At 43.5% G+C, this 13,014-nt stretch overlaps 2 protein-coding genes across 2 annotated transcripts in view; one reads left to right on the forward strand and one right to left on the reverse strand.

Moving 5' to 3' along the window:
• Positions 1-4,178, reverse strand: part of LOC308363049 (fibroblast growth factor 14-like) — a gene marked incomplete at both ends in the record, with an annotated part of 66,868 nt that extends 62,690 nt beyond the window's left edge. Inside the window, one exon of the mRNA XM_080835816.1 lies at positions 3,971-4,178. Coding sequence (XP_080691942.1) covers positions 3,971-4,178 — 208 coding nt within the window. The remainder of the gene's footprint in view (positions 1-3,970) is intronic.
• Positions 4,179-9,724: 5,546 nt separating this feature from the next.
• On the forward strand, positions 9,725-12,730 carry LOC308362667 (uncharacterized protein; the record flags this gene model as incomplete). Its single annotated transcript, XM_080835396.1, has 5 exons — positions 9,725-10,100; positions 11,299-11,547; positions 11,993-12,108; positions 12,235-12,353; positions 12,544-12,730. 5 exons carry the CDS (start codon positions 9,725-9,727, stop codon positions 12,728-12,730), a joined length of 1,047 nt encoding a protein of 348 aa, XP_080691522.1.
• Positions 12,731-13,014: the final 284 nt, after the last annotated feature.

Raw genomic sequence — 13,014 nt, forward strand, 5'->3', positions numbered from 1 at the left:
GGCCTCTGTAATACAGACATAGAACGTATGATGAAGTAGTAACACATTCTAAAGTAACACTATGCAACAATTTGACACTTTTTGAGGTATGGTTTTATAGGCAACTAGTTTTGGTACCATCCACAAATTAATTTTGATAGCATATGGTCATGTGAAGGACAGAAACACCTGTGTCTTTCTCACTAGTTATCCAGAATATGCCCAATGTAGTTCTTTGTACCGGGCTGGAATATCCTGCAAAAATGGAAGAAAAGCTTCCACAGCGTGACATTGCCAACTATAATGCCAAATGACAGCTTTTATCAGTGTCAACTAGGCTTTAGGGGATGTTTGCCAGGTTTTTGCATGCCTTTTTAGTTAGTTAGCTTGCTAGTTTTGGAACATAACTCCTTATTGCTGCTTTCATAAACCAACAGTCATAAATACTTCTACTGCGCTTAAGAATATCTCCTCTCAATGAACAACATTTTTGCTTTATATATTGAGTTAGAGTAAAATGGGTAAGAATGTCATGGTAAATGAATGTCCACTTATGGACAGTTAACAATCACAATCTAGTAACCATTTACAAATATTCCACAAAATTCCAGCATGCATGTCAACTAAGCCCAACTCCCAGATTCTTGTGAGCTAACTGTCAAATTATTCTCCAAATCACCTCACACCTAAATTATCCCCACTGATGTGTTCTGACTACCTTGAGCACTGTGGTCTTGTATGACTTTTGATTTATCCTGTCACATAATTCCCATGTTTTCAAGAACAACAACAACAACTTCTAATCAGACACTTAAGTAAATTGAGCCCCATTTAGTAATCCAGCTTTGTTTACATTCCATGAATACATCTGACTGAGGAGCACAGATGGCACCGAACAGCGTCCAACAGGGCCATATCAGGGACAGATCAGCTCCGACTGCTAATTGGGTCACTCCAGACTAATTACCATGTGACGCCAATGTACAGCTACCATTGTGTAACCTCATGTGATACAAATCATTCAAAAACGTACAACATGGAAAGCATAAAATGTCACGCTAGTCTCTTCGAAGCTTCCGTTTGGTAGGTTGGTTGCTTTCAGCCTATGGGTTAACACCAAACCGCCCTCCTGGCTGAACGTGTTTGTGAAATACAGTGAATATTCCCTGGGTTACGTTCACAAACTCTAACTTTGTTATGCTGTGACAGATGAAACTGCTAGCCGTATATAAGCACTCTTTATGTGTTGCCAGCTGTTGCATAAGTGCCTTGAGACAATTGTATTATTTTGGCGCTATATAAATAAAATTGAATTAAGCTGGATAGCATGACAGTGGCATAAATAAGGCATTCCATTTCTGCACCAGCCTCAAACCCTTGGTCTCAGAGCCTGTGTAGCAGCAAGCTAACGGAGTTGGCTGTGTTGTCATTCGAGCGGCTTTTGATGAGGTTTCAATGACATTGTGTGAGTGAGACTGGCACCACGCAGCTCTAAATAACCCGCCCAGGTGTGTTTACTGTACTCCTCGCTTTCAATCCAGGTCACGGCATCAGCATGTGTGCCGTATGTTATCCACATGGCGTCGACCCACCACGGCATTTCAGGCAGACCCTTTGGGGGACTGGAGGGGAGCATCTCACCACAGAGTTGAAGGACTTAATGGGATGACATTCTGATTAAATGCTGAAAAGGACACACACACACACACACACATAAATGGCTCTAGAAAGAGCCTCACTACCAGCTGCATCCTGCATTCATACATTTCATCCTACAAACATGACATGTCTTCAGGATATCAAAATAGAGTTAGATGATCATCATTACCCTACTGAAGATGCAAGTCAAGGCATGCCATCAAATAACGTGACAAGAGTGACTGCCAACTATATGCAGCTGTGCCACAACCAACACGTCTCCTTCGTGATGGATTGTTATGGCATGTCTGTGTCAGTATGCTTGAACTCTGCAGAGAGGAGCCTTTGACTTTTGTCCTGATTGCACACTTTTCAAGGTTTCACAAGAGCACATGATGGCGGTGAGGAGGGAGTCTTTTGCTTGGGCACTAGATTTAGCCCAACCTCAACTTCACAATTCTTGTGAGCACTTGTGCCACTGGTCAGAGCACTCATATTCACTAAAACTACAAGAACACACACAGACACACATAAGCATGCGTGCAAGAGCATGTCCACACACACACACAAGTGGCTTAACAAAGAACTTGACTGCCTTTTCCATTTTGCATTAAAAATTGCAACCTACCAACATTACACGCACGTAGGGTAGCAGCTTTACCAACTGCCTATGGCCTACAACATAGGGTGTGCCATCACTATCTACCACAGAAACTCCTCTTCTGATAGAAGCGCTCATGAACTTTCACTCTTACGTTGTGCTGACTCTTCACTGCAGTCTGTATAATGGCATGTATTTGACAGATATGCATACACATTATTTACATAAACCAACAGCAGTCACTGGCTGCCTGCTTGTCACCAAAGTTAATGCCGATCTCATTACCCTCTATGACAGTCAAAGTGGTGCCAGAGAGTGGAGGAGAGACATAAAAGATCCGGCCCTGATATGCCAGAGATTTGCACCAAGTCAGGGCCCAAATGAGCCATAATTTAGACCAGGATGAACACAAAACCCCCTGCAATGAAAGGGACAACAGGGACTGTGTGTGCAGGTTGTAGTCCATTGATGGTCGGGTGGCCCTATTGTACTTTCATGTACAGCCTACTTGTAAGCACTGCTGGTTGTTAACATCTTAAAATGTGCCTCAGAATACCTCTACTCTGGTTTCCATTTCACCATGGTAAGCCCTCACAGAGCTACTTGTGGAAGTTAGCGATTTTACTGCAGCACATTCTCGACAAGGAGGGAGATTCCGCAGAAACGGACCCAGCGTCCACACAGCCCGACGCATCTCTCCCTCTACATCCATCTGTCCAACAGAGCCGTTCATATGCGTCACGGGACCCTCTCTTTGCTTTATTGAATTCGTTCCTATTAACGATATAAATGAATAACGACTGGGATAGACAAATTAATGTGGAGGGCTCGTTTTCGCTGGTTGATCTCCCGGCGTCAGCTGTGCCGGCGAAGCGATGATCTACTCCACTGCAGTGGCAGCGTCGAATAAGGGAAACAAGGCTTCTTCTTCAGCACGTCGGTTGGCCACATTAACTTAGAGCCCGATGAACAGTTTAAACTTACAATTGATTGTCTTCTAAATCCCCACCTTTTACCCACGCTTGGGATTTCAATAGCAACCTGTTAAGGTTATCTGTCTCGGCAACAATGGGGTATAATTTAGAGATCACTTTCGACGCATCAGCATTGTAGTCCCCTTTTCGTGTGCTTGTTATGAGCAACTGAAACTATGCCATAGTACATGCATTGCACATCAATCATTTGCATATCGGCGAAAGCGTGTTCCTATATTATCGTTTACTTGTGTGACTAGCAATCAACATCGGGTAGGATGCACAATATCAACAGATATCCACCGGCCGTCTTGTGCTATTGAAGTCAGAGGGAGAATGCGTGTTTTGCTTGTGCCATAGTCTACTGTAGACAGCATGTAACCCCTAAGTGTTGCAGAAGTGCTACTGCAGCAACCCAGCACTCAAAGCCTGAATAGCGGGAACCATACAAAAAAGCCCCGCAAACGAATACCGCATTCCTCCAAGTCTTGAGTCAATAGATAAACACATGTACAGAAGCCAACCACCCAACCGCACAAAAAGTTGCGCGACCTGATCATGCGGCCACCGTTGAGAGGGGTTCTTTATTCCGTGGCATGATATGCTGCGCCCTGGCTCGCCAACAGTGGCTCGGCGATGATAACTTATTCCCCCTTTTCTCCCCCCTCCCCCCATGCGCTCACTTGCTGCACAAATGCGATTGCAGATCTAACACCATCACCGTAAGCAATGTGCAATAGTGCAGTCACAGGAGGCAAAACAACACACGGGGTCTTACCACTTGGGTTCTTGGTTTTCTTAAGACTCTTGCCACAAAGACACTGCAGCATATGCGATCCTTTGCTGAAAATGTTCCAAAGAAACCACATTGATTTGGGCGAAGAGCAATCCAGCAGCCTAGACACCCTCATAGAGAAGAGCTCTTTGCGGTTGCATAATAGCCCAATTGGATCAGTTCTCCTGGTCGGGGCTACCACTTGTACCATAGAAAATAATTGGTGATACCCGGGGTCCGCTGCGCTTTCCTTCACGTGGAGAAATATTTCGTTGCACTTTATGATGAAGGTTATGTTATTATCCGGCAGGTTACCAATAGTACCGCCTCCCCGGGTTATCAGTAACCAAAATATACTCTTTAAATCGCATTTGTCGCACGGTTGTGTGTGTGTGGCCGACAAACACACAGAACTAGCGGGATAACGGTAAAACGCGAGGGATTTCAGAGCAGAAAACCATTGCATATTAGTTCGTCGTTCCGTGGAAAGGGTGGATCTGCACAGCGTCGAGAGCCAGTGGAGGATGCATCCTATACAGAGACCGCTACGGTTGTACCAACTAAACACATTGCCAAAAGCAAGTGGCGTCACGTTGGTATTCTTTAAAATCGGGGGACAGATCAATTTTCAACTGCTGACGTCTTCATTTTTTGAATTGCACGGCTGTTTCGAAAATCCCGTGCATCAGTATCCCGCCAGACTTAAGTTTGTTGTCCTTATGCGGTCCTCGCGGCTTTGTTTCCTCTTCTATGTACGTGATGTGGCTTAGCCAACGACCCGTCTCCAGAAGAGTTGTGCGTCCGGTAAAAATACATCAACGTAGCACTGGACCTGTACGTTAGAAATAGATGTAGGGGGGGGGCGTTGAGACGAAAGATTGCCTTCCCATTACGTAGACACGTGGTTGACACACCGTCACCAGTGAGATTCCCTTAACATACGAATAAAAAAAGACCCAATACTGTCTCAATATTGCGCTGGGGTTATCTCGTAGCCGGCTTCGAGGTATAAATTGCATCACGGCATTTCGACGCATGCGATTCCTTCCCGCATCCCGGAGTTCCTTAAAAAGCGGACGCTGTGATTCCAGCTGTTTTCCAGAGCAACAGCTGCAGTCCTAAGGTAGGCGCCTGCCAAGCCGACGAGACTTCGACGTGTTCGCGGTGTGTGCCCGTTGTCAAAATCAACAAGTTCTCACCGCTCTTTCACGGACTTGTTGTCTCACTGCATTATGCTATCCATGCACAGACAGCGCCGGATCTGTGCCCATCAGGGCACCTGCGGGCCCGGCGGTCATCGGTGCAACGCCATCCACCTCGCTGTCGCGCTGGGCCGGCTTACTCCAGGGAACGTAGCGATGAAAGGAGAAGGTTATTTTCGGTACTTTTCAAGTGCTGTGCGCAAGTGTTGAGTGTGTGGTCTCCCCAGACATCAGGTTGTGGTTGATTGTTGCACTGATAGTTTTTTGGATGAAAAACTACCTTGGACCTAAGTGTTGTAAAAATATGTTTTAGTTTTCAGAACTGCAATAGGGATTGGTCTTAATGGCATAATATCATTCCTCACATAATGCGTCACCATTAATATTGATCAGAAGAATTCAAACACTTGTGTTTTGATAACTGAAATAACAGAATCAAAACTGACCCTGACATTTTCAGGTTAAAGGTGGCGTTCAGAAGCACAAAAGGAAGAATATACTACAGTATTATTCCGAGGATCTGTTTTTCATTAGTTCTTGATTTGATTTTGATTTTGAAAGGCCAAAGCCCCGCGGTATCACAGCAACGTCTGTCAAGGCTCTTCACAACGGTGTGGGAGGCAGTCAACAGGTCAAAGCACTTTCTGAAAACAGGGAATGGATTATTGTACATGCTCAAATGGTTACTTAAACAATAAAATGATCTCATGTAAGATGAGAGTGACTGCAAATGACAATATAGACATGAATAACTTTTCTTCATAGGATCACCCTCACTGTAACACAGTGTAAAGTGTGATTTAATTCATGCTTCATAAAATCTATGAGTTATTAGTCCGACCCTCTGTAACTGCTGGAATGGAGTTGTAAAACATAATTTATGTTTTCCTCAGTTAGGGGAATTTTGCTGCTATATGGCGGATAAAGCAATTAACTAGAGTTGTATAGAAATCCAATCCCTGCTTCTCCTAAGCCTTATACATGCTCTGCCTCTTTCTGCTCATACAATACAGTGCAATGGTAAATGTAAGTCTTATAGTACCATACACATTGTACTTTTTTGTTTGACTTCCATGGCACCATTGACACTGCTAGAGGAATAAACCATAGAAATAGTCTCTTTTTAACAGTAAAATAAACCCTTGAGCAGAACCCAGGTCAGAAGGGTAGCCCATTTGCATAAGGAAAGAGATACAATGAGGAGGGTTGGCAGAGAAGGGGAGGAGACGGGAGACTTAGACAGATATTTCTTAAAGGCACAGTCCAAAACGAACATGAGGAGCAATTAACTACATTTGATTTGGTTTAAAGTGTATTAGATTAGATTCACAGACTGCACCTCTAACATTGCATATTTCCAGGAACACATCCGTGTGGCCATATACCGTGTGGCCACCAACTTCATTCAAAAAAAAGTAAAGTTAGGTGAAGGTGAACCTTTAAGTCCAGTTTCTCCTCTGAAGGGAAGAACAGCAGCAGTATAATGTCAGTGGCAGGTCTTCTCTAGAAAGCCCAGAGGTGTCAGCTCACCCTTGTGAAGATATTTAATTCATCAGTGTTAATGGATCCTTACAGATCCCTTTGGGGATCGCAGGACTGTGTGTGTGTGTGTGTGTGTGTGTGTGTGTGTGTGTGTGTGTGTGTGTGTGTGTGTGTGTGTGTGTGTGTGATCCTCATTGATCTGTTTCCTGTACTGATGAATGGGAGCGGGTCCTTGGAGGATATCATCTCACCAGCTACTCCAGATAGATGCCATTAGAAGTCTCCTTCACTGGGCCCTTGAGTCTGCATGCGTGGTAATTACGATATCAACAAATGCGGTTACACACCACTGAGTGAACTATTAGCACCGCTCACACGTGTGACTCCTGCTGCTCTGCCTATCTGTGTGTATTCAGCAGGGGGTTTCCATATTTATCGTTTCTGCCAGAGAAGAACAAACAAGGATTTGAATGAGCGTAAAAGTCTTTCGCAGCATTTGGTATACAGCAAAACTGCTATGATAAGTATGATGACGTATTGGTATTATATACTATCATGGTATTAAAACTATAGTCAGTCAGAATTCATGAATACATTTTCAGTCAGAATCCTTCATAATCATTCCTTACAAACAGTATCACCCAGTTTAAATTTGTATACAAACCGGTGAGAGAAGATTGTAAACGTACACACATATGGGTACATACTCAAAACGGTGAGAGATGATTGTACACGTACACCCACACATACACAAATAGCCAAGTCATTGCAGGCAAAGGTAGATTTAATTTGCTCTCTATGGATATGTTTCACAAGTACATAAAACACACACAACCACACGTACTCTCACACACGCACAAACACAGAAACACACACATACAAAAATGCAAACACACTCACACACTCACACATACACATACACACTCACACACGCACACACACACACACACACACACACACACACACACACACACACACACACACACACACACACAAACACACACACACACACGCACAAACACAGAAACACACACGCACACATACACAAATACACACACAAACACATACACACAGAACAGTACTGCGTACCCAATCAATCTCTCCCATTTGTGCTTTGCCGCCAGTCATGGAGGCAGTCATTGTAAAGTGCTGTGTCACATGGCGGCATGCAAATTATTTTGTGTCACCAGGAGCACCTTAGAACACACACACACACACACACACGCACACACACACACACACACACTCACACACACACACACATGAACAGCACAGAATCATGTTATAATATAGCCTGGATACCAGCCTGAACTCCGCCCACAACATTTTTGGTCTGGGAGATTCAGTCTGGAGTCGAGCTAGTTGGGAGGGATTAAACGTTTCGAAAAAGTTGAGAAAGCAATCTAAACCAATCAAATTGTAAGGGCGGGCTTTATACGTTGATGGACAGATGACCTGATGATAGATAGAATATACATCGAACAAAGATGGCGCCGTCTCGGGAGCTTAGTGGGACATATTTGATATGATTTAAGCTATCTACACGACTTTTTTTATGTCTACATTGACTCGGTTAGTTGTGTATGTGCAACACGAATGTTGCCGAGGATAGTAGCTCTTAACTGAAGCACTCTAGACCATTATTGATAGGTTATGCTAACGCGTAGACAAAAAAAACATTGAAACAAATGGTACCTTCTAGCCTTGAGTGCTAATTAAGTAACGTGAGCAGGCATATCTCAACAGATATTGACAGCGCATTCATTTTGAAAGAGGAACAGAGAAACGCGATCAAGGCATTTGTCGATTGAAAAGATGTTTTTGCCGTCCTTCCTACGGGATCAGGTAAAAGTTGAATCTATCAGATGGTAATACTACGTTGCTCTGATTGGTTCTAGGTATCCAATTCAGCGAATAGGCATTTACTTTCCTGGTTCGTTGAAACACGCCCCATAATCACAGCCCAATGGTTCAGTCTCAGACTCATATTCTGACTAGAATTATGAGTATGACATGGTCAGGCTAGTTATAATACAGAAATGGAACAATATTCTCAATGAAACCATGGTACTTTTAGTTTATTTTGGTTTTATTACACTTAAAATTTTAGCACCATGGCAAACTGGTATTAAACTGGTTGTTTGTTTAGATCACAACATCAGGACAAATATTGTGAGGCTAATGCTCTTTTATGGCATTTGAAGGTAGATTTGTTGAAACATCAGACAGAACTAGACAGTGACATCTGCTGGTGTAAATAAGCCAGTGCAGTCCTCCCTGGATGATTCATTCCAGAGACTCAGAAACAAGCTACAATACAAAACTCATTTCATTGAACTTTAATTTTTCCCTTAACCAACTGTATATTTATTTGAACATTTGTAAAACCTGGAAATATACATACGTATTTAGTGGCAATGGGCACACTGCAAAATTATTATAATGGAGAGAATTACAATCAGACAGTCTAATACATTTTGACTTGGGAGAACATGGGGAGATGATGATGATGATGAGTCTTTGATGAGAAGACACGCCAAGCGCTCCTTGAGAAATTCTAATTTAGGCTTCTGGAGGTGCATACACACATGCACACCTGCCTCAGAAATATAAAGATACACACACACACACACGGAAAAACACTCACACAGGCACACACACAGCATTCAATTACCATGGATATGCAACATTTCTCCACGCTAAAATAATTGCACCATGTCTCCATTGATTGTTAAATGCTGTAAGTTGAAAAGTTTTATCTGTTTTATGATAACTCCCCCTTTCTCTCTCTCCTTCTCTCTTTCTTTCTATCTCGCTTTTCTTACTCTATAAAAACTGTGGAAGGGTGAAGAGGAGCTCTGAATTAAGGAATGTGTCCTGAACAGTCACTGCTGCATCTCTCCAGCCTTCACTCTCGCTCTCTCTTCCCCTCTCTCTCTCTCTCTCTCTCTCTCTCTCTCTCTCTCTCTCTTTCCTTGTCCAGCTGTCCATCTGTCTGAGTGGCTGGCTTGGCCATGATGTCTGGCTGTCCGCATCCCAACCTCCTCCGGTTCGGCCTGTTTCCTAATGCTGCATGTCAGAGCCCTTCTGCCTGGCAGAATTGGCACAGCCAATGCGGGTGGCACCTGGCAACGCTTTGCATGCCAGCCCAAGTGTGTCTGTTGCGTTAGGCTGCACAGCGCCGGTGTCCAGTGCCTGTGTCCAGCGCCTGTGTCCAGCGCCTGTGTCCAGCGCCTGTGTCCAGCGCCTGTGTCCAGCGCCTGTGTCCAGCGCCTGTGTCCAGCGCCTGTGTCCAGCGCCTGTGTCCAGCACCTGTGTCCAGTGCCTGTGTCCAGCGCCTGTGCCCAGCGCCTGTGTCCAGCGCCTGTGTCCAGTGCCTGCGCCCTGCACCTTCACGGCTGAACACTTCAGGACCCCATCACTTGTTCCCCATTCCTCTCTGGATTTTAGTGAAGTTGGGCACCCAGCCTGGAGCACCCCGGCCCAGGCCAACGCAGATCCATGATTGGTTCAGTTTCATGCCATCAACTCTTTCTGCCAATGGATCACCTGAATGTGTTTGAAAAACTTGCGCCCCCAGTGGTGGATCACCAGAATGACAGGAATCTAATCTAGAGGAATACTTGTCTGGGAATTCCCCGCCCCTTCACTGCATTTCATTTGCTCAGTTAGTCTGGCCAACTCCTCAATGGAGGTCCACTTCACTCACGTAGTTGGACACGCCTTTAACCAATCAGACCAACGATACTATACAACGATACAACGATCGGTAATAAAGCAAACACATCTTTTTTCAAATTGTTCCAGAGCAGGTTTCTGTTCTATTTTCAAAGAAAACTTGCCTTTGAAATCATCCAAGACAGCCGCGAGAGCAGTATATAGTTTACTGTGCTTTTCTCTTAAGTTTCGCTTTTGTTACGGTAGACGTGGTTATTTTAAATCCGCCAATGGCGCGCCAGGTAGCCAAAAGCCAGTTTGTGATTGGCTCCAAGGATTCTGGAAATCTTGAAGTACTGCTATCCTAAGTTTGCCAGACCCCCTTCAGAGGCTAAATCAAATTGGCCGGAGAAGAGGGGCAGGACTTCCCAGACTAGAGGAATACAGCAAATAAGCAGAATATTTATAAAGAATATCAAAATATTACGGCTCTTAAAAGTCTGATAAATGTTCAGTGTGAGGAACATTTGAGTTTTTCCCCTTTTTAAATTTGAGTTTACATTCCTTTTTTCTTTAACTGAATTTGATGGTACAGTGTTATGTGCAACAATTTAAAGGTCTGTAATTAGTCAATTAGTGAGATTTGTAGTCTTGTTTTATTAATTCTGATGAGTTACGTATGATGTATGTTATTTTTCTAAATGCACTTTTGTAAATACACAAAAATTGGCAGGCTATGCAAGTGGTGGGAATTACCACTTATTTATGGAAATTATTTTCGTCTCTAAATAAATAAATAAATGCGTATTTAAAGCAGAGACACTTAGCAGTGAAACTTCATACCGTAGGCTCAGTTGATCTGACCCCTTGTCGGGTATGCGAGCTGCAGGCTATTCAGTTACTCGCCGTTTTGATCCTGCGCGACCAGGTGTGTCTCTCCTGGCATGGGTCGGTGTGAAAAAGAATCAGGCGTGGCAGTATGACGCAAAGAGAAAGCAGAGTGGAGTCCGTTTTTCTCGAGTATGGCTCCAGAGAAAAATAAAAGATCACAACATTTTGCATTCGCCTGGTTTCTGGTGTGTGCTCTTGAAGGCTGTCTGAATGCATATCCTGGCGGAGGGCCTTCCAGCGCGTGTGCAACCATGCTACCCGAACACGGTGTAGGACCTCAGAACACAGACTCGCCTTACACCGTCGTGGTCAATAGCTCAACTTATCGCTATGGGGAAAGAGTTGAAGGTAATTCTGTGCGTGTATTATACGTGTCTGTATTCGCACAACATTACTAATATCCAAACACAAATGGTACTGTAATATGACTTATAAACATTAGAGTCAGTGTCACAGTACGTCATGGTTTATGGTAAATATCTGTAACATGAAGAAAGTACTGTAAAAAGCAATAATACATTGGCTTGCATTCTGTCTTTGTTGCACTTTCTCTAATTCACACTGTTGTAGCTTCATCAATTGTGTGATAACGACACTGTTAATGCTATGACTTGCCCCAATGCATGACATATTTCACATTAAGACAATTTGTACGTTCCTTATGTCCTCATCATGTTCTATTTCTGTTCATGGCATAAACTTTTTATCTCATCATCTATATCTGGGACTGATCTCTGATCAGCAGTGTACCTAATCTGCAACTCTATGTTGTTGTTTTTTTACATTCGGGCAGTTTATATTGGATCTGCAGAGAATTACAGGGGAATCCTCCTGCAAGCCCGCAGTGCCAACACCTCTGCAATTGTCGGGAGCTGGGTAACTCTCCCATCACACGTCAAGCCTTTGAATGTAAACACCCTCTTCACGTAAATCATGTATTATCTCAAATTAATGTTGAATGGCGCATACCACTGCATTGTGTACAACAATGACATAATTGTGTAACGGTCTGCATATTTTCTGTTGGAAAACTAGTGTGGCTCAGGGCCAGCCAGTGCGGTGACTCATAACTCCAGGAGAGAGAAGGTTGGCAGGGAGTTGGTTTTCACCTGGCTGCCGCCCAAAACAGGTGCTCCACAGGTGCTGGAGTTCTGGTAAGTGATGAAGCATTTGCTGTAATGATGAATTATTCAATTGAGCTGGAAAACCAAGAGGAACTTAACACTGACTAGTTCCATAGAATACATTCATCTATAAGGGTGAATTCTGCTTTGTGTGAACCTTTAGCATAATGTAGTTACACAGGGTGGACTACTCTCACTCAATCTCTTTCTTTACAAACAGGGCAACAGTGGTCAAGGACAAAGCCACGTTCTGGACAGAAATCAAGTCATCTGCACTACTCTTAGGTATGCTGTACTTTCATCAGTACATGCCTTGCCTGAGAGGAACCAGGCTAAACAAGTATAAAAAAGTCTATAGTGCTTTAAACAGAGAGCATAACGCAAACTTTGGAGGGGAATGGTCATAGCTCTCTCCCATCTCTTCCCATTTCAGCTTTTGAAATATATTTACCCCCTCCCATATAACCCCCCTGTGTTAATCAATAACAATAATAATAATAATGTTTTATCATTGTAAGTGTTGTTGTTATAGTAATAAAAGCTAGTTATAGTTATAGTACTAATGATGATAATAATAACTGTTTAGTAAGTTCTTAAAAACTAAAAGTGTCTGTAAAAGTAAGTCTTGTGTGCTTTCAGACGGGGCTATTCCAGAACCCCCGGTGGGATCGGGGGAACACCTGTCGGGGAG

This window comes from Sprattus sprattus (genome assembly GCF_963457725.1).
Source record: "Sprattus sprattus genome assembly, chromosome: 3".
NCBI lineage: Eukaryota > Metazoa > Chordata > Actinopteri > Clupeiformes > Clupeidae > Sprattus > Sprattus sprattus.